General features: G+C 50.9%; 1 protein-coding gene and 1 long non-coding RNA gene across 9 annotated transcripts in view, besides 1 other annotated feature; one reads left to right on the top strand and one right to left on the bottom strand.

Moving 5' to 3' along the window:
- Adgra2 (adhesion G protein-coupled receptor A2) overlaps positions 1 to 23,471 on the bottom strand; it is a 37,917-nt gene extending 14,446 nt beyond the window's left edge. For 5 of the 6 annotated variants that reach the window (XR_003947355.1, XR_001778488.2, XM_006509223.4 and 2 more), the window contains exons 1-2: positions 22,780 to 23,471; positions 10,134 to 10,205 (exon numbers count right to left, since the gene is read on the bottom strand). Coding sequence is in view for 4 of the 6 variants with exons in the window: in XM_006509223.4 (XP_006509286.3) it covers positions 10,134 to 10,205; positions 22,780 to 23,171 (464 nt within the window). In the remaining 2 variants the exon portion in view is untranslated. The remainder of the gene's footprint in view (positions 1 to 10,133; positions 10,206 to 22,779) is intronic. The other variant, NM_054044.2, reaches the window with a different exon arrangement.
- Positions 560 to 2,664: an enhancer, noted in NCBI's record as "VISTA enhancer mm136". NCBI's record gives its function as "enhancer in: heart[7/10] | other[6/10] | blood vessels[4/10]" and the evidence as "EXISTENCE:transgenic organism evidence [ECO:0001131][PMID:17130149]".
- Gm39151 lies at positions 1,362 to 22,722 on the top strand. 3 transcript variants are annotated; one of them, XR_870285.3, is made up of 3 exons: positions 1,362 to 1,630; positions 18,573 to 18,763; positions 20,441 to 22,722. It is a non-coding gene; the product is annotated as a predicted gene, 39151 (long non-coding RNA). The 3 variants fall into 3 exon arrangements; XR_870286.2 differs by lacking the exon at positions 1,362 to 1,630 and adding an exon at positions 11,221 to 11,510; XR_870287.2 differs by lacking the exon at positions 1,362 to 1,630 and adding an exon at positions 17,211 to 17,529.
- Positions 23,472 to 25,303: the final 1,832 nt, after the last annotated feature.

Raw genomic sequence — 25,303 nt, 5'->3', positions numbered from 1 at the left:
ATAGCTACTTTGTATTCAGCCAAACTTCCTTTTGACTATCAGCTAAGACCTTTGTGACTTAGCAGATAACCCAAAGCTAAGAATGTCCTCAGATAGCATCTGAAGCCTAGAACGGCTGATCTCTCCACCCTGCTGTAATATCTACCTGTTTTCACTAATTTGGTAAATGCATTGATTTATTGATTTCTTTGTTCTGGGACTATAAAGTTTATGTCACCTCTTCCATGTCATTTGGGGCAAGTGGAATCCATTCCCCTGAGCCATGGTCACCCATCTGTGGCTCAGAACCATCTACGTCTTACTCCTTTGGGACAAGAGCTGTGTTTTATAGCAACATATCTGAGATGATACAGGAGGCAAGAGATGGGATAGGAAGGGCTTTGGATGGGGAAACAGGGACAGTGGGTTAGAGAAAGCTTTGCATTAAGAAATAGAAGACTTGGTTTCCCATGGTCGTTCAACAGAGCCACTCGAGATCATAGAGGGCAGCTCTGAGGAGCCTTTGAAACAGGTATACCAAGTCAATCAGAGGAAGTTTTCCAGTTATTCTATTCCAACAGTGTTTGTTCTGCCCCACTTCCCCTTTCTCTCTCGCCTGGGAGGAAAAGGGCAGTAAGGCTGATGGGTGAGCAATGCACTGTGCCCCTGTACAGCTCCAAGCTAAGCCAATCATGGGTCCAGATGAGGCCCAGGGCTCATAAAACCTATGCAATGTCTTCAGTCTCGTGCCCCACACCCACACCCCCACTGATGCCACGAGGTGGCAAGGAAGCTGCCTTCAGGCTGAGCAGGTCACAGCAGGATGGATGATGGCTCCTGAGAGTCATCCCCACTCCATATGAAGAAACGTACCACAGATGAGTCTCACAGCAGTCTCTGACTCCCAGTTCAGGGGCTCAAACATGATGCAGGAATTCAACTCTTGACCTTCCCTCTCCTCCCCTCCCCAGCTGCTGCAGTGCCTCCCCACCCCCAACCAGGAGGACATGCCTATCTAATGCATCAGCCCATACCTACCATGCAAGCCTCCACACTAAGGGCCAAACTGGGTACCAGTCTACTCATCTTCTGCATTATCCTCTATGCTGTGCATGGCTACAGAGGGCTACAGATCATGACACACCTACCCAAAGCTCCACCTACCCAACGCTCCACCAACCCCCCACCCCCACCCCATCTTTTCTAAACTAACACAGACTGAAACTGAGGCTGCCTATAGCACTAAGTAAGGCTCATCTTTTCTGCTCCTACTTAAGAGAGCCTGGGAGCCGGGAAGCAGGGAGTGGGTGAGGAGCCATTCCTGGAGGGGAAGACGGCAGAATCTGACAAAGATATCTGGGGGTCAACTTGGGGTCAACGTGGTTTCCAAAGCTCAGCCATTCCAGCCAAGGCTGAAGGCCTTGGAGACAGCTCTGAATTATGGACAGGAGAGAGTTAACTCAGCTATGTCCCTGCTGGGTAAAAGGAAATGGGTGTCTGGGGATGGGGAGGGGCTGTCCTGTCCCACCAGGAGGCCTGTTTGTGCAGTCCCTGTTGGGGAAAGAAACACTGAGAGACAAGAGGCAGAGATGAAGTTCTACTTAGGCTGTTTGTACCTCAGCTCCCTCTCACACAGAAGACTCGGATGAAGGTGAGTTCCGGTAAGGAAGAAGGGGACGAAGAAGGGGACGCTAACATCAGGGCTCATCGTCCTAGAGAAAGCCCCAGCTGTGGGGTGGTGCCTCGGTGCTAGGCATAAGCTGAGAATGTGGAAGGCCCTGGCCTGGTCCTAGATTGCCTGAATGCCCAGTCAAGAGGACAGAGTAAGTCCCCCTGCCCAGGACTGCCCTTCCTGTGTATCACCGCGCACCCCCCTTGACTGTCAGGCTCCACCCTTCCATTCCACCCTCTTCTGTTGATCCAGCCTGTGCCCCCTGGCCTCTGCTGGGGTCTGGCCATTCTCAGGGATCTGCCTCCACCCCCTTGCAGGGGCGGGTAGAGGGAAACACATTCCTCATTGTGTGTCACTTCCCTTCATGGGCTGCCAAAGGGGCAGCCCCCCGCCCCTTCCCTCTCTGCTCACTTGTGTTTATTCTCATTTCCTCCTCCCCCCCCAACCCCACCCCGTGAACCCCACCCGCCTGTCCCACTGATGCTCTGCAGATGGGAGCAAGGCAGCCCTGGGGCCCCAGCCCCTCTCCCTGCCCTGTTTCCTGCAGCTGAGCCACTCAAGGCCCTCTCTATAGGGCAGCTTCCATGGAGACAGGCAGTGGGTCTTCCCCTTTCTTCAAGTCGGGCTCAGAGGTGACCAAGATGGTCTCTTGTAGTTAGTTCCCTAGGGGGTGGGCCAGCCCTGGGACACCAGGTTTTGGGGGCAAATGCAGGGGGACTGCTTCTTGGGCTGAACCCTGACAGCCCAGTGGGCCTAGGGACAAGCCAAGTCTCCTGGTCCCCGAATAAGGGAAGTGGCTCAGGGCTGTACCTCCCCAGGGACAGGAGGAAATGCTACCCCAGGAACTGTATGTTTTAGAAATCCAAGGCTCTTTTCAATTGGCTGTTCTGAACCCTTCCTGTTTAATACTGTTGGGGAAAGCTGATGAAGGCCTCGACTCCCACCCTAGAAGAATGTTCTACACTTAACACTGGGCACGTGGTCTTGAAGGGCCGTGGAAGAACCCTTGCTCCACAGAGCTGAGGTTGGGGCTTAGTGGGAGAGAGCTCTTACCTCATGTGTAAGCCCTGAGTTCCACCCCACAATGAAAAACACTCTCCCAGCACTCAGGAGGCACAGACAAGTGGACCTTTATGAGTTTCAGATAGCCTAGTCTACATAGCAAGACCATGGTTAAGAGAGAGAGAGAGAGAGAGAGAGAGAGAGAGACCCTAGCTCCAGATTATCTAAGCTAATCCCCCATTAATTAACTAGCTGAGGTCACAAGCCAAAGTAACCAGTCGAAGGACACAGAGCTGTTTCTAGAATATGGATTGCATGACTCCCCGTCTATTTCCTCAGAGCTCTGGACCTGGGGAAGAGGTGCTGCACCAACAGAGTGTCCCTATCCCCATTGCCTTTTGTCCAATCTTGATCATATGCTAGCTGCCCTGACTCCAGGCACACCCTTCTCCCACTATGAGTGTCAGCATGAAGGGAGGGACCCCTGACAGCAAAGGTAGATGGAGACTTCTAGGGCAGTCATGCCCTGTGAGCTTTCCACAACCTGAGTGTGGGCGCGCAGCAGGGAGAGATCAAAGCTGGCCGTGGTGGTGATTCCAACCTTCCATCCTGGCACTTCGGAGACTGAAGCAGGAGGATTGTGAGTTTTGAGGCCAGGCCACCGCTATCTAACCAGAACCTGTCTCCAAAAACCCAAAAACAAGCAGAAGCCAAAGCAAAACAAAACAAAAGGCCCACCAGGTAAAAGTTCCCGAAAGAACTCCATCATATAGCCTAAAAGACAAAAATATCAAGTATCCATCAATGTATAAATAAGTAAAAGATTTAAAGAACACTATGTTCAGTGAGTGAGCTACTTATTATTTGCCCACAAAGGGAAACCAGTGCTGATAAAGCAAGGATGAACCTGGAAAATGTTAACATGGGCTGAAAGGATCTAGTTATAAAAGATCACATATTGTATGTCTATTTATACATGTCCAGAACAAGCAACTCCATAAAGATGGGAAGGATATTAGCGGTTGCTTAGGTCTGGCAGAGGAACGGAGACCGACAGTTAATGATTCAAGTTTTCTTTTGTGGATGATGAAAATGTTCTAAAATTAGATGACAGCGACGGTTACACAATTTTCTGAAATATATCAGGGCTCACTGGATCATGCACTTTCAATGGGCGATATAAATTACATCATGTTGGAGGTGTCAAAAGTGTGAGCTGACGTGGCTATGTGTGTGTGACTATGTATGTGTGACTATGTGTGTGTGACTAAGTGTGTATGACTATGTATGTATGTATGCGCTCACACGCCATCCAGACAGAGTAGGGTTGCACAGAATTCACTCCTCTTAGCCCCCACAGACCTCCCTGCTTGTAGGTCTGAAAACCAAATTATAGGCTTGCTGGCCACACAGCAACTTGCCCTGAGCCCTACAAGGTTTCCAGAGTTCAACTTGAAAGCGCAGGCTGGCTGCAAAACTGGCCAGGACACCCCTGCCGGTATAGAGGTTGCTCGGGGAAGAAAAAAAAAGAATCTTGTGGTCAAGGAAACCCATTATGGTCCCAGCCTCTCACCTTCCCACCATCTCCAGGGCTTCTGCTCCTGAAACCTTCTACAGGTATTTATTGAGCACATACACTGTGCCCGGCACTTATGCTGACAGAGGCAAACAAGAGGGGGCTGTCCCTGACTTTGTTAGCCATCTCCCAGGGCTTCAGCTGTACTGGAGGCCAGGACAGCTTCTCCTTGTCATCCCTCCCCAGTGTTAGTGGGAACAAGAACGGAATGGAGAGACAGAGCCCCAGGCCTCACCCTTGGCCCCGCCCACAGATTAATAGAAACCACCTGGCTAGAGAGTTGCCCTGTTCGTTCCCATGAGCATCTGCTTCTAATGAGTGCCCCGGCACCCTCTGCATACCAGCCCTCAGGGCTCATTAATCTCATTAGGCAATGACAAATCACACCGAGCAGAGCGAGCTCCCCTCCTTGGGCCCTCTGCTCCAGCCTCACACAAGCCTCCGTGGGTCCACATCCACGTGGAGTCTCACACCCTTCTGCATACTCAGTCTCTCTCTCTCTCTCTTTTCTCCCTTGACCTCTTCTGGGGCATGTCTGTCCAGTGGCCGCATGGAGGCATCTTCATAGAGCCCTGAAGATTTATCTACCAACCCATTCCTCGTTATATGTGCTTGGTGGAGGATCCAGACGGAGACACATACAAGGAAGGAGCCCTCCACGAGAGGGTGGGGGTGGCTCTATGGCACACTACTTGTTTAACGTGTGTGGGGCGCTAACCAATACATCACCAGCACTACAAACGACGAGAGCTGGGCTTAGTGACTGACACACAGGTGATTGCATCTGTAGTCTCAGTACTCCAGAGGACCTTGGACTAGACACGGAGTTTTAGGGTCTCAGAACAACTGGGGCCTGCAAAACGGTTCTGCAGGGGAAGGTACTCGCCACTAAGCTTGCATCTTAGCCTCAAAACCTATGTGGTGGACCCCAGTAAAATGTCCTCTGGTCTTCATATATGTCCCTCGACATACAAAAGAAAGACACATGATGAGAAATCTGGACAACTACACATAGCAAATACCTTACATGTACAGAAGTCTTTACAAAGGAAGAACACTGCCTTCACTGGGAAAGCCTATGCTCAGAAGTACTGTATCAATGAACTAACTCATTTATCCCTGTAGCAACTTTTCAGAGAATTCCTAGCTCCATTCTCCACACAGTGTGTCAGGCAAGGCTTGTGGAAGTGCTCAAAAACAAAGGAAAAGAACAGGATTTGATCCTGAGCCTTTTATTGGTTTGTTTTTAGAGGGTCTTCTGTAAAGCTATGTAGCCCAGGCTAGCCTGGTCCACATGATGAGTTCTAAGCCATCCTCAAACTTGCAACAGCATCTCTGCCTCTGCCTCCCTCCCCAGGGCTGGGATTACAAGTGTTCTACGATGTCTGGCTACCACAGTTAGCCCTGGCGTACACTTATGTCAGTTTCTCCCCTGTCCCAAATGTCTTTCCTTTGGGTCACAAACAGACTGAGTCAGGCTGAGGGGCCATAAGGAAAAGTGCTTTAGGCACGTCTGGTCCTTCTATACAGTTCCTTGGCTGTCCATGAGCTTCCTGTGGCAGACAGGATCTTTGGTTCATCATATCCAATTGATAGAGATAGAGTCCCCCTGGATCCTAGATCCACCACTAAGATCCTTTCTTTTTGTGTTTTTCAAGACAGAGTTTCTCTGTGTAGCCTTGGCTGTCCAGGAATTCACCCCATAGATCAGGCTAGCCTCGAACTTAGAGATCCATCTCTATCTCCCAAGTGCTGGGATAAAAGGTGTGAGCCACTAAGATCCTAAACACAGCCACTTCTGCATGCAATCTGCTTCTCTTCTTCTGTCCTCCAATCTCACATTCACGCTGATGTCTCTGTCACCGACACACACACACACACACACACACACACACACACACCCTTTCATCCATTTGCAAAGACCTGATGGGCTCTCAGCTACAGCTTACCACTGCAGTGACTAGACCAGATCCCAAACCTCCCATAGGACAGGATGCCTGCAGATCGTGGGATGTGGAATGGACATGGTCTCCGCTGCCCATGCCTAGACATCCGAGTCCTCCCACTGGACAGAGGGATCAGTGTTTCCTGGACACCAACTACACACCAGGATACGATGTCACAGTTGTGATGAATAGGCCCACAGTCTGGGGGTCATCTGGTGCGTTGGCTCCCAAGCTCAGATGAGCATGAGAATTCCTTTCCTGCTGGGCAAAACTCCCAGGCCCCATCTCATCCAGTGATTTACCAAGTCCAGGAATGGGACCCAAGGCTTGCATTCCTTACGGGCCTTCTCCCTACCTTAGCACAGTGGTGGGTCATACACCCATCTGGCTGTGTGTCGTGGTGCGCACTTACAGAAATGGCTCCTTGTGGGGAGAGTCATTTGAATACAGCATTTCAAGGCCATCCTGAGCCACTCCGTGAGACTCCCATATCAAAACAACATGCAAACTACTAACGTTAGATCCTGCTAACATGAGTGCCCCATGGAGGTGTTCTGCAGATGTACAGTCAGCTGGCCTTAACGAGACCACTTCAACATTGCAGTTGGATATCCTGTAATCAGCTGAAGGCTCAGGAGAAAAATATCTTTATTAAGAAGAAATTCTAGCCCAAGACGGTAGCATCTTTCTCTGTCGAGACCCACAGGTTGAGAACCACTGCTCTAGGCATTTTTTTTTTTCCTTTCTTCTTCATTTTCCTTTTTTGAGACGGAGTTGACTATATCTTACACTGGCCTTGAACTCAGTCTGCATCCCCAAAGAGCTGAGAGCCCATTTCGTCTCTACAAACAATTTATAATTATATTCGCATATAATTCCGGTTGGATTCATACTTACTGTACCAGAGGCTAACCCTAAACTCCTGGTCCTCAGGAGTTCAGGGGTTATAGGCATTTGCTACCACATCTAGTTTACAGGTGCTGGGTGGTAGCATTTTGTCTAAGCTCTGCCCCACAGTAACCTGGCAACAGCCAGGTGTGCCTGACTCACTATAAAAGGGGCTGCTTGCCCCTCCTCTCTCTTTTGCTCTTGCTCTGTCCTCTCACCCCTCCTCCCTCACCCCCTCCCCCTCTCTTTTCAGGAGCTCATGGCTGGCCTCTCCTCCTCTACTTCTCTACTCCCTGACTCCCTCTCTCTGCCTTTCTCTGTCTCTACCATCCTCTCAACTCCTCCCCATCCCAATGCCCTGGATAAACTCTATTTTGTACTATGCCATGGTGTGGCTGGGCCCTCAGAGGCACCCCCTTCCCCCACACCTAACTACACCTCCACCACACATATTCCTTCTCACCTTATCTTTTTATGAATCATAACACTGGGAACTGAACCTAAGGTCTGAGGCCTCAGAGTTGGGAATTCTCGCCGTATCTTTTCTCATGGCATAGCTGGGTATTCAACAACTTGGCAATCAAGATCTCTTTTCAGGTACTTCCTCTGAAGGACCCTGGCTGCAGGCTCCCTGTCCGTGGTGCTGGGAAGAAGAGCCTAATTTGGTACTTTGTACAGGTAGAAAGGAGAATAGGTAGCCATGGTGTCTCTGAAGGAAAAGAAGACATAGGAAACAAGAAGACAGATGGGAGATGTCGAAGGGCCGCTTGAGATTCACAGATGTGCTCAACTATGGGTGCTAGGAAGGAAAACATATAGGCTTGCCTTTCTCCCAAAAGACCCCTGAAGAGATGCTTGGTTTCCTGCCCTCTTTAAATCAAGACATAAAAAAACCTGGTGGTGGTGGTGGTACACACACTTTGAATCTCAGCACCCGAGAGGCAGAGGCAGGTGGATCTCTAAGCTTGAGGCCAGCCTGGTCTACAGTATGAGTTCAGGACAGCCAGCGCTGCACAGAGAAATCCTGTCTTGGGAAAAAAAAATCAAGACAGATCTGTTCCCAAATGCTCAATCACATATGGAAGAAAGAACTTCTTTCCTCACTTGTAATCCTAGCATTTAGTGGGCTGAAGCAGGAGGCTTCAGAGCCCAGGGCTAGCCTGGGCTACAATAACAAGGCTATCTCAAAAAAAAAAAGATCCAAACAGAATATGCTATTAAAAGCTAGATGGTGCAGACTGTGGATGGAGTGGGGACCCAGGCTCCCTCTAGAACCGTGCTGTGCAACATTCTATGTCAATGGCACCATCTGGGGTTGGGGGGAGGATTTCTTTGAGCCTCAGACCTGAGCTAGAAGCTAGCCTTCTGTCATTATCACAGATAGGAGCTGCAGAGTCAGAGGACCCTGAACACAGACATACAGCCCTACACCACCCCACACCACCCTCGTCTCCCTCCCAGGGCCTTCTATTCCTGGCCTGCCCCAGATTAGAGTTTTAGGAACCCATGTGGACTTGACCACTCTTGTCTCCCACCAAGAACACCTTGGTGGATTTAGCAAACTTTTCACTTCCCCTGTGAAGTGGGTGGGAGGGAAGGGGCTTTTATAAGAAAGCAGAACACGGTTAAGCGAACTCTACCTGTCTGTTGCCCTTGAACTCTCTAGTCTTGATGACACCTCCTTTGTTTGTTTGTGTTGTTGTTGTTGAGACAGGGTTTCTCTGTATAGCCCTGGCTGTCTGGGAAATCACTCTGTAGACCAGGCTGGCCTTGAACTCAGAAATCCACTGCCTCTGCCTCCCAAGTACTGGGATTAAAGGTGTGTGCCACCACTGCTCGGCTGACACTTCCTTTGAAGTTGTCTGAAAGAGGCTCTCAGACTCCTCTGGGGTCACATGCACAGATTGCGCATGATCTCCAGCACACCAGCGGCACCCTTCTCTGTTTGTATTTTACATCACACTGACCCAAGGCTTTGGAACCAAATGGTACAAGAGGGAGTCAAGGGCCATAATGCATGAATTAGGAATGCCTTGGAGAAGGACGCCAGGAGGATATGGGTGGAAAAGAAAACAAGAATCAGTCCCCGGAAGAGAAAAAGAGCCCAGGATTCTTTCATATAAGGCAGTGATTCTTGACCCGTGGATCAAATGACCCTTCCTCACAGATCACCTAAGACTGTCGGAAATCATATTTACATTATGATTCACAACAGTAGCAAAACTACAGGTATGCAGAGGCAATGAAAATAATTCCATGGGGGTCATCACAACATAAGGCCCTGTTTGAAGGGTTGCAGCATTAGGAAGGCTGGGAACATGGGTAGAGGGGGACAAGAACCCAAAGTGATGGCACAGGCTGGGTTCTGGAAGTATGGCCGTTGGTTGAGGCAAACTCTCACTTGGCAGGTTAAGTGACTTAGTCCAGTCCTCGGGCACAGCAGAGCCCTCAGCCTTTTACGGTCTCACATCTCTAATTCCTGTGGCCCCCTGGCTCCTGCTCAGTAACTCTCCCCCCAAAGGTCCCTAACCAGCCCCAGGGGTCATCAGTATGGGCTGAGGGTCTCAAGGAGGGAGTAAGGACACTTCTCTCCAAGTGCACCGTGAAATCGGTGGGGGAGGGGATGTGCGAGTCCCCCACCCTCAGTCCAGGCCCTGGTTGTTGGTTTGTTTTTCTGGATGGAGGAAAGGGCGCTCAGTCACATTAAGTCTCCCTCAGCCATTTCATGCTGGGCTGCCAGCTGGGGGAAACTGGGAGATTGGCTAGAGGGCTCACTCTGCCCTCTTAGCTAATTGCTCATTAAACAGTATTAATGAGCTTCCCTTTGCCCCACCTCTGCCTAGATCAGGGAAGAGACCTTACTTTGCCTTAGATCCCCAGGCAGTCCGTACTGAAGAGCCCGTTTCTCCCTCTCCCAGACCAGCAGCTCTGTCCTCTAAACTAGCTCTGGCTCTGCAGGTCCCAGTCCCTCTCTACCTCTTCCTCCCCAGAGTGACCATCCTACCCTTTGTTATCATGCCACCCCCACCCCACCCCCACCCCACCTTGCCCCAATACTTCCAGCACTTACAACTTCTCCAACAGGGACAGTCCCAAGAAGGATCCATTGCGGAGCCCAGTAATCTTGTTGTTGCTCAAGAGCCTGAAGGGACAGAAGGAACATAGATACGTGCTATTAGAAGCTAGGCAGTGCCAAGTGTAGGCAGAGCGGGGACCCAGGTTCCCAAGATGGCCGTGCGGCACTGTGTAAATGTTGCCACCTAGAGTTATGAAGCAGGGACCCTACCTGCTACTCTAGGAGGTTTTGCAGCTGATGCAACAGTCTAGCCATAGTGAGAGCCTCAAGCCATACATTTCTTCCAAGGAAGCAGTAACGGGTCTGTAGAGTGGACCTAATTTGAGATAGGGCTGAGTAGATGTTGTGATGGCTTGTTTACAATTTCGAGCCTCATTGTCAACCCCACGGAGCCCCTGCCAGTGCCCCCCCCCCAGCTCTGATCTTGCAGAAGCCCTCCCTCGATCCAAAATCTAGAGCATAGTGATGGGGAGACTGGCCTCATCTGGGTCAGGGATGGAAAAGGAACCCTAAAGCCCTGCATGGATGCACACTCCTTCAGTTCCAATGTGTGGGAGGTAGAGGCAAGAGAGTGGGAGCTTAAGGTCATCCTCAATTCCATAAGTTCGAGGCCAGCCTGGGCTACCTGGGATCCAGTCTCACAAGACAAAAACCAAACAAGCAAAACAAAGCAAAACAAGACGAGGAGAAAGGGGTTGGAAGAGGAAACCCCGTAGAAGCGAGCTTTCCAATTCTTTCCTTGGACTTAGGGACTCTACTGGAAGGTGCCCACTCTGGGACATCAAGGTCTCCAGTTCAGAGGGGCTGCCCTGTTACTGTCTCCTTGTCTTCCCAACCTGTAGGAAGACTGATGAAGCACTGGATCTGATAGAAAAACCAGACCTCCCCCCCCCAACCCTTTGCAATCGCTGTTCCAACCTTTGTTTATTTATTGTTTATATTCTAGGGAAAAAGAGGCCCCCAGCCTCATCTTGGCCCACCCACTCAGCCTCTCTCCCAGACTTCTTGTTAGGAGGAGGGAGTTCCAGACCAGCCAGAGGGCTCAACCCTCCAGTTAATTGCTTATTAGAAAAGCTTTAATGAGATCTCTCATCCTAAACTCCTGGCAGCCCTGGGCTGAAGCAAAGGTTTTCCCCTTCTTTGCATTGTTCTTATTAGTGGAAAACTTGCTGGAGGACCAAAGTACAAACTTTAAGACAGCTCTGGAGTAGATGGCCTCTGTGCTCTGTGGTATACAGAGAAACGGGGCTAAGGAGCAAATGTCGAGGAACTGTCAAAGAGATCTGACCTCAAGCCTCATAGGTACGAATAGCTCAACAAAGCAGAGAAGGACCCCCGGCCTCCAAGTGTTCGTGACCTTTGGAATGCTAAGTAAGTGTTACACCACTGGACCATATCCCAGGCCCCACAATGGCTAGGATGGAGGCAAGAGAACGAGGTGTCGCTGGATCAATGGAAAGAGGTAGATACCTCATCTCTTCCCTCCAGGTAGATCATTTCCAACTCCCAGTATGGTCCAATAGTCTAATAGTCCTTCCAAGGGTGGCACGGTAATGTTTCCCAGCAGAAGGATGACTTAGGGGAAATTACTAGGTTTCCAAAATGCTCTGGACACACACATTCATGTGCGTGCACACACACTCCATCACGATATTTCAAAGAGCACATTAAAGATGCCGGCTGTATGCCACATACTTGTAACTAGCATGCAGGGAGCTAAGACAGGAGGAAGAAGGAATCAAGAACTGAGGGACAGCCTCCACTACAAAGGAAACCATGGGGGGAGGGGAAGCACGTCACATCAGAACTGAGCTACAGCTCAGAGTAAGAATATAGAGCATATAGCTAATATGTGCAGGCCCAACACACACAGCAAAAACAAAATGAAAGTCAAAAGATAGCTCAGACATAGGAAAAAGTAAGAGCTTTTCAAAGAAACTCCCCTTTTCTTGTTTTATGGGTATGGATGCCAGGACAGAGCTCTGATTCACAAACAGAGAAGCCCCGGAGAACTTGAGCGCTCAAGATTGGAAGATGGATGTTATCTTGGAGTGGGAAACTGGTCTAAGTTCTAAGGAATGTCTCAGGATTGAGGACTCCAGTTAGAAAACCCCTGACATTAAAAATCCTACACTAACCAGGGTAGTGGTGAATGCCTGCCTGTAATTGCAGAACACGAGGCAGAGGCAGAGAGGCAGAGAGGCAGAGAGGCAGAGAGGCAGAGAGGCAGAGAGGCAGAGAGGCAGAGAGGCAGAGAGGCAGAGAGGCAGAGAGGCAGAGAGAGAGGCAGGGGCAGAACTCTCTGAGTTAGAGGTCACACCAGTCTATATAGTGAGTTCAGACCATTGAGGGTATACATAGTATGGCACTCTCTCAAGATAAATTCCAGTTCCAAGGCGATCCAATGCCTTCTTCTGGCCTCTGTGGGCAGCAGGCATGCACACAGTACATATATACACACATGTACATAAACACACACCCATAAAACATATTTTTTTTAATCTTTAGGAAAAAAATGGCACAATCTTTTTAAAAGGTAAATCTTTGGGCCAGGTGTAGTGGTGTCCAACATTAATCCCAGCACTCGGGAGACAGAGGCAGGTGAATCTCTATGAGTTCCAAGCCATCCAGAGCTACCTAGTAAGACTATCTCATAATTACTAAGTAAGGACAGAAATCAATCTTTAAAAACCATCTTTTCCTTCATCTTACACCAGGGGCCAGCGAGACAGCTCAGCGGATAGAGGCACTTGCTGCCAAACCCGGTGACCTGAGTGGACTCAGGTCCACTATGTTTATCCTGAGACTCTCAGGATAAACATAGTGGAAGAAGAAGGTGACTCTTGCACATTGTCCTCTGACTTCCACATGCATGCCCATACCCACAAAAATGTATTCCCTCTTTTCCTGTTTTCCCTCCTTTTTCCTCTCTCCTTTTTCTTCCCTCCTATTCTTGCTTTCATATATATATATATATATATATATATATATATATATATATATATACACACACACATATATATACATACACACACATATAATTGTAGGGTTTGAGAGCATCACATATACATGTAGTGTGTATGTGTGTGTGTGTGTGTGTGTGTGTGCACGTGCATGCGTACATTCATGAATGCGTGCAAGAAACATATCAAAGTATTCGTTTCAGAGGTCAACCTGAAGAAGCAGGTTTGTCCCTTCTACCATGCTGTCTCTGAGACAAGAATTCGGGTTTCAGGGGTAGTGGTAAGTGCCCTTGTCCTTTGGGCCATCTTGCCAGCCCTGCTTTCCTTCTCTTTTAAAAATGTTATTATTTTTAAATGATGAGTATGAGCATCTGCTGTGTGGACATGTGCATGGGTGTGCATGGGTGTGCATGTACCTGTGCAGGCCAGAGGAGCTGGAGTAACAGGTCACTGTGAGACCTCTGTTCAGATGGGCTCATAAGTGGTGATGGAGGCCCTACATTCCCTAACCTCTTTCATATATCCCAAACCTTTAACTTAGAGCTGGCTCATGGAAATAGAACGTCAACCACAATGTGTAACTTTAAATTTTCTATCAGTCTCTTTTTTAAAAAAGCTTGCTAAAGCTTAAAATTAATTTTAATAAAATCTGATTAAACCCAACATACCCAACGTCTTTTCTTTTCTTCTTCTTCTTTTTTTTTTTCTTTTTTTCTTTTTTTCCAAGACAGGGTTTCTCTGTGTAGTCCTGACTGTCCTGGAACTCACTTTGTAGATCAGGCTGGCCTCAAACTCAGAAATCTGCCTGCCTCTGCCTCCTGAGTGCTGGGATTAAAGGCATACGCCACCATGCCCGGCCCAACGTCTTTTCATTTCAACTCGTAATCTATTTGCAACATTATTAATTAGATGTTTTATTTCTCTGTGTGTAACAAATCTTTGGAATCTGGAGTGTCCTGCACTCCTACCAGCACATCCTGGTTCAGACCAGCTACATTCTAAGTGTGCACACCTGACATTGTAGGGTTCAGGAGCATCACAGAAGACAGGGAACAGCCCGTGAGGCAGTCCAGGAGAAAACTCAGGACCAAAATAATACATCTCTTGGCCTGGCCAGCTCCAGACCACATCCCACCCTATTCTGCGCACACCTCCTGTATATAACTGGGCTCCTCTACATGCCTCTGTACTGGGGAAAGGCAAGGCTGCAGGTAGAGGACAGCTGCAACCCATGATTCCCGCTTGACCAGCACAAGTGCCAGCCCCTAAAGCCTCAAAGCTCATATATTTGCAGAGGCCATGATTCTGATCTACACACACACACACACACACACACACACACACACACACACACACGCAGGCAGCCATGAGGCAAACAACTCTTAATCCTTTTCCAATGGGCTCCACCCCTCCAGGCAGAAGTGCCACTTTTGACAGACCCCAGCAGATGGCTGGCTATACGGCCTGATTCCCTCAATCCCCTAATTTCCCCAAGAGAGCCAAGGAATTTGTACTTTAAACCTGCAGCATCCAGAGAGCGTTTGTGGGTTGCTGTTTATTTTATTTTATTTTATTTTATTTTATTTTATTTTATTTTCAAGTGTGGGGACCTAGGAACTTGTTTTTACTGATACAGGGGAGGAAGACCAGGGTCTTGTATGTCTGGAGGTGTTACAGGTAGGCAAATAAAAAGGAAGTTGCAGATCTGATAGTGGGGGGAATGAACACAGGTCCTCACGTACACACAGCTCTATCCAATGGAAAGAAAAACATTCCTACCAGTGTTGACTGTCTCAGAAAAGCTTGGGCAGCAGTCTGGGTAGGGGAGAGAGAACTATGTCCCGCCACAGCTCCATCCAGCTATTTCATATACAGTACCAGCTAGGGTTTTCTTTAAACTCCCCAGTCAGATCCATCCTCGGGCTATACTTCTCTCACACAATATTGCCTCACAGGGAACCAGCCTGGCAGTCCCTTCCAACCGCACTAACCCTACAAGGCCCCACAGAGCCTGGAAAGGCAGGCATCTTTAGCTTCTGCTCCCACCCACCCTCTTGCCCTCAGCTCAAACTTTCTATGAGAAGGAGGGCTAGTCCCTGGGGTCCCCTTTTCTCTATTCTCGAGTTTGAAATCAGGCCAAATACTGGGTACACCAAAGCCATTCCAGAATCCTCTCAGGGTTGGGGCCCTATTTTAGGGAAGCGAGTGAAGAGAGTAACCACCAGTGGAGCAAGCGGTTGGCGTCTCCGAGAGCCCTTGTGGCCTCTGGGTAGCCACAGGAACTCACCAGATACCACTCCCACATCAAAAGCGACCCCATAGGACTCGTGTGGGCCCTGCTCTATGGGGCACAGAACCAACATGTGCCGGCACCTAAAGGTTCTCACGTGCCCAGGAAAGTCAATGTGTGTGTGAGTCTCCCTCCTCTGATTCAGCAGACACAGGATCGACACTCTCTAGGGCCCAGAGCGCCAGGGGTTTAGACCTTCACCAGCTTTGTACAATCTGGGAAGGCCCTGGCACCAATGCCCGCTGCTGGTGTGTGGCACTAGGGGGCTGAGTAATGAGGGGGAGGGATATTGTCTGTTTCCTGATAAGCTATGCTGAACCATCCAGGGGAAACCTGAGCTTCCAGATTGTTCTGTAGTATAGAGCTTGGGGCCTCTGAGTATTTCCAGGGCCTGAAACCTAAAATAAAATCATCACCTCTAGGACAAAATGACATCGCAGGGTTTATAACTTGATAAAGCTCTTGCCTGATATGTGTGAAGCCCGTGTCTGGTTCCCCAGCATAATTAAACATATGCGACAAACTGGAAGCATTGACCAATGCTTAATTTGCATGACCAAATGCCCTACTTGATCAATGAGCAATACCAATGATGTTTAGTTAAGGACACAGGCTAATGGCTGCCCCTCCATGGCTTTCTTTCTCTTTGCGTTTGCCCTTGGTGTCTAGGACACGCAAGGTGTCCTGACCACTCCTGATCATCTTTAGCACTGCTTTGCTTGGCTGGAAGCCTGCCCAGGCAGTCCCGGAGGACATCAGGCAATAGAAGAGCAGGGTGGACCTCTCCTTTCTCCAGTACTAGAGAGCCCTGTCTGGACACTACCCATAACCTCAACCTGGACACAGAGCAAGTCAAAGAGCCATGAGTCAAGACCAAAACCAAAGGAGAAGCTGTCTTATATCCTGACTCCTGCTTTTCTGCTTACCTCTAACTAAACTTTCCTTCCTCTAACTATCTCTACAAGGGCACCCGACTTGGTAAGGAGTGGGCAAGACCAAGGTATTTGGGTTTATCTGAGTAAGGAGTGATTTTGAGTTTTAGGACTGAATCTATAGGCAGATCCATCCATTCATTCCCTAAACCTATCAAACACTAAGCTCTTAAAGACACACGGTAGAGGGAGATACATTTTAGGGGGTGGGAGTGGAAGAGAGAGGACTACTGACTACTGCTATGAGATAAAATCCTATCAGTGGGGATCCAAGCTCATAGAGGAAGGAAAGTACTTCTTCAAAATGTGAACGGAGCTGGGGTGTAAAAGGTCTTAGGTTTGATACCCAATAAGTGAGTAAGTAAGTAAATATATAAATAAGTAAATAAATAAATCCCAAAGGATTAATTTGCTATTCCCTTTTCATGGTTTCTGAGACAGGGCCTCATGTGCATTCCAGGCTGTTCTTGATCTTCCTGTCTCAGAGGAGCAAAACCCGCACTGGCTGATCCATCCGTCGTCACACTTATATGGAAGTTAGTCCCTTCATCTTCCCTCCCTAGTGTTAATTTGGAACCACCCATCATTGTACAGCTCAATGCTCTTAGTCTCCAAGGCTGTAAGGTTCTTGGGACAAGGACCTCATCTCTCACCTGCTTCAGGGGGTTAAATGAGCAGACACAGGCTGAGCAAACGGGATAAGCAGAGCTCCCAGGACGGGGATACTCATTGGGCATGGAGCTCAATGCAGAGCCAGCTGTGCCAAGTCAGGGCCAGCCTGGTCTACACAGCCAGTTTAGGCCAGCCAGAGCTATAACACCAGCCAATGCTACGTAGTGAGATCTTGTCTTAAAAACAAAACAAAGCAAACCCAAAACATCTTTTTTAAGTTCCCTTCTGTCCACTAACTCCTTCTGTCTCCGAGACCTGACTCAAGCACAGAAAGGGAGAGCTAATTTTTGGGCCCCCTTTATTTATTTAAGCTGTAGCACTCTGCTCTGTGCTTCTGAAGTCACCTGCAGAGGTGACTGGGAGTCAGAAGCACTAATTTGATAGAGGAAGGGGCGGAGCTCTGCTCAGGAGACCTTAGGCTTTATCAGGCTTTCCCACTCTGGGGCTAATGCCTCCTCCAGCCTAAAGCACAGGTTTGGATCTCTCCACCCAATACCGGCAAGACACCAGCCCTGGGAGTGGTGGAGGCTGGGGTGAGAGGGGCGCCCATCCCTCTCCTTTCCTATCCAGCTGGGAGATGTCCGGCTCCCCTGCTCAGGCTACAACTCCCTTCCTCAGGTCACCCATAGCCTGCCCTCACCTGGCCCCATCCATCTTGCATACCCCGTGGTGCCCCTATCGTGTCTTCCCTGAGGGAAGACGAGGGTGGGGGAATGGGGCCTCAGTGGGCTCCCTCCAGTTTCTCTGCTCTTCCCCCTAACCCCATTTGCCCTCCCTCTCTGTGGTCCGATCCTGAAAGCAAAGGAATGTTCTGGAGTTTGGGAAGGATGGGGGCCCCTCAGAGGAGGGAGGAAGGGGAGGAGGCAACTCAGCCCTGTCAGTGTCTGAGCTCTAAATAGAACACAGCAGCCAGGCTGGGGGAAAGAAAATAAACAGCCCCTCTCAGCGGCCCTTCCTGATGGTCACCGGATTTTCCTTCTGGTTCCTCGGCCCAGGGCAAGTTCCCTTCACTTTTCTCCCCTCTCCTCTCTGTACAGCCTCTCCCTTAGGGGTGATGGGAGAGTTGCTGCTTCTGGGAAGGCTGTTTGACAATGGGGAGTTCTCTTACCCTCTCTGGGCTTCCGTGAAGAAGCAGACAGAGGCTATAAAAGGAGTGGAAAGACGTGGATCAACTTAGAAGCAGAAGAGGGTCTTGTCCTTATGACCCACGTGTGGGATACACATAGAAATAATCTCTCAGTTTATATATAAATATAACCCCAAAATGTTAAGAGTCAACCTACATTACATTCGTATTATACTGGTTTGTCTGCACAATGGGGAGAGTTCTCAGGCCCTACACCAATTCCACAGGAGCCTGCAGAAAGGGCCTTAGGGGTCTGAGTGTCCATTCACATATCTTGCTTAATCTAGAGAAATGACCCCATCCTAGTGATATCCAGAGCCAGGTCCTAGTACCATTTGGGGCTGAAGTATATGTATGTCTTTGGAACCCAGTCTAATGGGTCCCAGTGTCTTCAATGCAGAAAATAATGGTCTAGCGATCCAATCCCTGGTGGTTCCACTCTTCTCACAGGGCTCTCCGAAACCAGGACCATGCATTGCACCAGGAGAATGGAGGATAGGGGTTCGCAAGACTACCAAGCATGGACAGTCAGGGGCTCACCACCTACAGCCCCTCAAGAAGATGTGTTGGCGGAGTCAGGAGGCCCTGGGATTCTCCTGAGCCTTCACTTGAGATAGGCAAAGGGTCCAGGAGTTCACAAGGTGAGACCTTCAGCCTAAAGTGCTTGGGAGTGTGTTAAGAGCCTCAGCCCTCCCTCATCTCTGGCCTCTTCCCTCCTTTCTTTCCTTCTTTCTGTCTACTCTCCCCCTCCCCCTCCCCTGCTCACAAAAGCTCTCTGTACACAGCCACTTCCTCTGGCCGCTGTCTCGGAGCCCAGACCTTATGAGAACCATATGGGGGAAAGAGGGTAGAAGAGAAGGGGGTGGGGAAGCAGGCTGGGCCCGCCCCTATACCCAGCATCTTTCCACTGCCCTAAGGCTGTGTGCTTGGTGGTTGGCACATTTTGCCCCACACTCTCCTAACTCAATCCTGGTGGTTTGCATCGAATCCCAGGCCAGAGTTGAGAGTCCCAAGGGAGATCTTTGCACATGAGCCATCCCCCACCCCTGCCCCGAGGCAGGAGCATGGCACAGGGTCCAATAAGAACCCTATCTCTCCCTATCCATGACCATCAAACTCTCAAACATGAGTACCCAGTAGTGGGCACATCTGTGCAGACAGCCCCTTCTGCCCTGGACAGGAACATCTGTTTAGGCCAAGCAGGTTGAAGGGATGAACAATGATTTACCCCATGTCTGCACTTCCTCACTCAGCCTGAAATGTTCCCAGGTCAAAAGGACGTTGGTCCTGCCAGAGAGTGGGGGTGGGGGAGAGAAATGGATTTTTAAAGCAGCATTTGTATCCACTGGATCCTGAATAGCAGGATCCTCATCTGGTAGAAACATTGAGATCCTATGAGCTAATTCCACGCTGATCCCACCTAGCAATCCCTCTAACTTCTCCTTCCTCGGCTACAAAGCCTTAAATTGTGGGCCTGGGCTTGTTGATCTCTGAGACCCTTTTCAGTGCGGATGAAGTAGGAATTTATGGCCCTGGCTGGTGTCCTCTGGGGTCCTTCTGGTGAGATTTCCTTCTGTACTTTATCTGTTATCAGCCCTTCCTGGAATCCCTTCTTCTCAGGCCTCCTCCCCCCTCTTAACTCTCAGAGCTCAGGACCAGAAAGCAGGCCTTTAGCCACTGCTCAGTTTGGGGAGGTTCCCATTCAGAACAAAATCCTCCCCAGCATAAGCCACCTACCCTAGGACCATTGCGCTCAGAGAGAGGGCTCATAAGGGCTCTCGCTCTGGGCATCTGTACCCACAGCTGCCCTGCAGACTGGGCTGGTGAGGCTGGGGGTGGGGTGAGAAATGGATCAGGAAGGAAGCCAAGAGCTCTGCTTTCCTGGAAAACTGCAAACGAAAGTCCACCATGGGGGAAACAAAGCAAAGGGTGAGGGAGAGGGGGACCTGTGGTGTACAAAAACAGAAGGCAGGCTCGAGATAACGGGAGCTGGAGCAGGAGGAAGGATTTTTCAATGAGGTAAACAGGACTGCTCCAGGGAGGGCCCCCTAGCAGACAGGGACCTTATCTGGCACTTTGAGTCCTAGCCCTAAGTGTCTGCCTGGCCTCTATCTTGAGGGTTCCTGTGGCTGGAAGCTGGGGACCCATTCTGGAAGGGGACTGTAGCAAATGTCTAAGAGGGAGGACACAGCCACAAGGCACAAACAGCTGGCTCAAGTCCTGATGCTCTACCTGATGACAAGCAAAAAAAAAAAAGGGGGGGGGAGAGGGGGAATCTGTGTGGGAAAAAGACTAATGTCTTGTTTTGTTTGAGACAGGATCTCCCTGTGTAGCCCAGAATGGCTTGGAACTCAATGTCCTCCCCCAGGATTACAAGCACCAACCCCACACCTAGCAAAACTCCCCACTTATAAGGGGGCTCCCAGTCCTGGAGAGATGGCTCTGTGGGTTAAGAGCACTGACTGCTCTTCCAGAGGACTTGAGCAACCACACGGCCGCTAACAACTGTCTATAGCGCCAAGACCGGCCACCCTCACACAGACATACATGCAGGCAACACCACCCAAACATATAAAATATCAATAAATATGATTTTTAAAAAGTAAGGGGGTTCCATGCTCTTCCTTGGAAGCAGCAGCCCCTTTCCAGCCTTCCTGTCTCATTTCAAGATGAGCTATGACAGTGTGCTTGGACTGAGTCCCCTTCCTACCTTCCACTGAGATCCTAGTTTGATTTTTTTTTTTTTAACTTCAGAGACTGCTGGGTGGCGACCCATCAGGATCATAAATGTGGAAAATTGAGAAAAACATCTGGAGGGAGATTCAGATTCCATTACACTCCAGACTGGTGGGTGACTGGGCTCCCTTGTCCTTTCCAGGGTCCTGCCAGGCTGGGGACCAGTCTCTTTGGAAGGTACTGTAAGCCAGCTAGGTGAATGGCCCAGAGGAGAGAGGAGCCCTTCCTTAGGGAAGGGCTTAAGGCTGGAGCAGGAAGGGCTTAAGCCAAGTCTGCTGCTACTTTGCCACGATATGTTCTCACCAAGAACTGGTCCCGCTCCTCTGAGTGGCGTAGATGGGAATTAGCCGTGGCTGGAAAGCATTAGTGGCCAAATCAGTCTAAGATGTCCTGCAAAACCACTTTTCTATTTTTTCCCCCTCCCTTCCCTTCTGCCTTGACCATGTTAGGATTCCCTAATCCCCACCAACAGACACACAAGAGACAGCTCCCACACATGTGAGTTCGCTGAGCCTCTGGAACATGTGCCCATACACAAATCACCTCCACCCCCAGCCGAGCGAGCGAGCTATCACGGTGCAGCTGTGTGTCACAAACGCTGGCCAGCTATTTCTCACAGCAAAGCACTTTTTTTTTTTCCTCCCTCCTCCAGAACTAAGTAAGCTGGGGAATGCCCAAGTTTTTCAGCACCCTTAAACATCATGACACTCAGACCTACTGTGAACCGCCTTAGCAGCCACTAGGGCTGCAAGCCAGAGCTTGCATCGAGGTGGGAGAGAGAAGAGATCCAGTCTCCACTGCGAGGCACACAGCCCAGCTGGATGGAGAAAATGCAAGCCAGCCGGCCAACATCACAAGCTGACCAGTTGTGTCCTGTCAGGAAGCCAGCTGCCTCTGAACCCGCCACAGGACTTACTGTATTGTTCTGGGTACAATCATGAAACCAGCCCCAGCCCTGGGCGAGGGGTGGTTTGGAGAAAAGGTTCTCTCCAGGGTCAGGATGACAGGGAAGGGGAAGCGGCTTTTAGGCTAGATCCTGAACAGGAAAGCAAGGAGCCGCCGCCGGGGCACGACCCTTAAACCACGTCGCGTGGAACTTGGAGCATATGGTCAGCTCAGGAAACCGCTGGGGTGCGGGAAGCTCTCCGAGTGCGGTTGCCGGGACTTAAGACTCGGGTTAAAGAGCATAGGTGCTCGCGGGCCAGGAAAGCAAGGGTTTAATCAGGCCCCGATTTGAAGGGAGAACTATGGAAGGAGGCCGGGAGGCACGTGCCTCCCTTCAGTCAGGTTTTCCTACCAAATCGTTGAGTAATTAAGTTAATCGATAAACAGCCAAACTATATGCGCAATGGGAGAGAGCCCAAGAGGAGATGGGGCACGGGGTCAGATCAGAAGCGCCTGCATTCCAAGGACAGGCTTAGCGGTCTCAGGCTCCCCTGCCCAAGAAGCCGGGCTGGGAGCAGAGCTCAGCAGGCCCGGGGCGGGGCACCGCAGACTGGGTTATCCCAGTTAGAGGAACCAGGCTAGCTAGCTGAAACCAGCAGGCTCCCTGTCATGCGGGCTCCGAAGCCTCAAAGGTGGTGAGGACCACAGCCACCTAATGGGTCCCTGACACCGATCCCACTCTCACCCAGCTCAGGGCCTCGTAAGGCTGCAACACTAGCCAATCTGGGACAAGGGACACGGAGTGGTCCCTCCACCGTCCACACGCACTTCACCTGTGCAGGTGAGCAGGCTTCCGCGATGCCTCTCGCTCTGGGGCCATACCGGGGTTTCTCTGATCCTAGAACTTCGAGTTTCCCGGTTGTCGCCTGGACTCAGACTTTCCCCAGGCTCTCAAGTGGCAAGATCGTCGCCCCCCCCCCCCCCCCCACTTAAGTCCCACTAATTGACCATACCCGGCACAAACTAAGGTACTCACAAGGTGATGGTGCCGTTTGGCAGAAGGCCGGGATCTGGAGGTTCGGGGAGATCCCCACCGCCGCACACCACCCTCCTTCGAGCCGGGTTGTGGGCGCCGCCACTTAGTCCCTTGGGCCGCTCCCCAGAGCACTTGCAACCGCGGATAGGGACCGGGCAGCCAGGCGCACCCCGAGTTCCAGGAGCCAGGAGCAGAAGACAAGGCAGCAGCGGCAGCAGCAGCAAACGCGCGGGAGGCACCGGCATCCTGCGTCCCCCCGCGCCCATCAACCCATCGCCCCGCGGGGACCTACAGCGCAGGGGCCGGACGGCTCGCCGGCCGGAGGGACCCGGGCGTGCGGGAGGAGTGCTCAGCGGGAGTCCCGGGCGCCCGAGGGCGGGGCGGGGGGCCATGGGCGGAGGCAAGCCTCGGGGTCCCCGCTGCTGCGCTCCGGGGGCATGGCTTGCGAGCACCCGGGCCGGGAGGGACGCGGGCGCCGCTGACAGCGCAGCGCGGGTGGCCCCCGGCGGCGCGGCCGGAGTCTCAGCGCAGCGCTCCGAGCCGACGGAAGCTTGGTCCCTGCGCGTGGCCGGCTCGCCCTGCGCGCGGCTGAGACCTAGCGGATCGTGCCGGGCTCCTGTTGCTGCCGCCGCCGCTGCCGCAGCTCCGTGCCATGGATGGGGGCAGCTAGGCGCCGCTCAGCTCCCGCCGCCAGCCCCCGCCCGCCTCCATCACCGCCTCGTCACTCTGCGAGGCCCTAGCGCCGCCTGATACCCTGCCAGGCGGCTGCCCTCCTTCAAGTGCAAGCCTAGAAGACAGCTTGAGCAGACACCCACTCCTATACCCCATCACCTACCCTGAACCAAGACTGTTGTCCTGTCACGACTCTTTCTACTAGCCAGGACTTTCTCTCTCTACCGCCCAGCTCAGACTTGTAAGGCAACCATCACTTTCCACAAAAAAAAAACGCTCTCTCATCCAGCCTACACCCCTCTTTCTAGGACTTTCGTTGAAGTTCTGGTTTGGCCTGGGAAGTCTGGTGCTCCGGGTTAAGGGGTTGAACTTAGCTCAGGATCTAAGGTTTCTCTTTGGCCCCTGTCGCGATGAGCCGATCTATAAGTTGACTCTCACAGTCCTGTTCCCACCCCTCAGACTTGGATTGAAGCCACAGCAGGAGGGCACAAGACTGAGACAAGGAGGCCATAGATCTTACCCTGTGAGCATTGACCTTGCCCAGCGGGAGGTGCATGTCATTAGGCCAAGGAGAGGTCAAAGGTTAAGGCAGACACTGCCAAAGCTATCCTCCTGTTAACACTGTGTGTGTGTGTGTGTGTGTGTGTGTGTGTGTGTGTGTGTTGGGGCAGGGCAGTAAATGAGTAAGGGGAAAATAAGAGAAGGCCCAGGGATCTATATTAGGGTGTGGGCAGACTCTACCACCAGCCAGGGTATCGCAGTATAGGTTTCAGCCCCCCTCCATGTCTTTTATTAGCTGTTTGACTTGACACAGCATGTAACACCTAGGGGTGTGTAGTCTATTGAGCCTTGCTTGTAAACCGTGGCCAGAGAAGGAGGAAGAAGGGCCAGTCCTAGGTAGGATCTGGCTTTTGACCACTGGGGAGTCAAAGTGCCTATGGACATGACCTCAAAAAAGCAACAGTAACAATGACCAACAGCTAATGCCTGTGGGTGTTAGAGGTGCTGCAGTGCCAACTGAAAAGAAGGTTGGGGTTAGAGGACCCAGGATGCTGCCTCCCAGTTTCCCCAGAAACCATCACTTTTTTTTTTTTTAAATCACTCAGTAGAACCTTTATTGCTATGTAGCGGGAGAACTTCAGGATTGGGGCAGAACCCCTCCTGCTCATGACCCTCCTGTGCCAACAGAGTAACCCCACCTTGGTCCTACTGAGGTGCTCAGTGCCTTTTCTGCCACTGTGGCCTGTGAGCCAGATCTCCCATCTCCTTTCCAGGGAAGTAGCCTCTCTCAGGCCTGATGGCCCCAGCCGCCAGCTTCTTAGCTTTCTTCCCTCATTAGAGTCCCTGGTCAGTCCCTGTTGCAGGTTCTGTTTCCTTGAGCTTCCAAAGATAAATAAATAGTGGTTGCAAATGGAGGAACTGAGAAATGGAATGGACACTCCCAGCAGGAGCCTTAGGCAGGCCTGGTGGAGGCTGCATTCCTCAGGAAAGGGGCCGGTGATGGGCAGAGAGACCAGGCACAGACCAGAGCACTGCCAGGGCCAGAGAGCGGGAAGAGCTGAGGGGCCTCTGACTGAGTCACAGCTTCCCTGTGATTTCCTTTTGCTAAAAGACAAAAGGCTCAGGAGAAAGTCTCTTGTCCCATGCACCCTCTGAGGCTCACAAGTTACAGATGACATTGCCAGGCTGTTGCGGGGAGGTACACTGTAGTGGGCTTGAGTTTCCTGATGGGGACATTTACACAGCACTCCTGTTCGGATGGGCATCATTTTGACTTCTGCGCATCGGCCAGAATGTGGGGTTCACCTCCATTTTGTATCTAGGGAGGAAGAAACTTGAATTTTGAAGTGCA

Source organism: Mus musculus, chromosome 8, assembly GCF_000001635.26.
Source record: "Mus musculus strain C57BL/6J chromosome 8, GRCm38.p6 C57BL/6J".
In the NCBI taxonomy this organism is placed as follows: Eukaryota; Metazoa; Chordata; class Mammalia; order Rodentia; family Muridae; genus Mus; species Mus musculus.
Note: the sequence above shows the minus strand (reverse complement) of the source record. Positions and strands in the feature narration are given on the sequence as shown.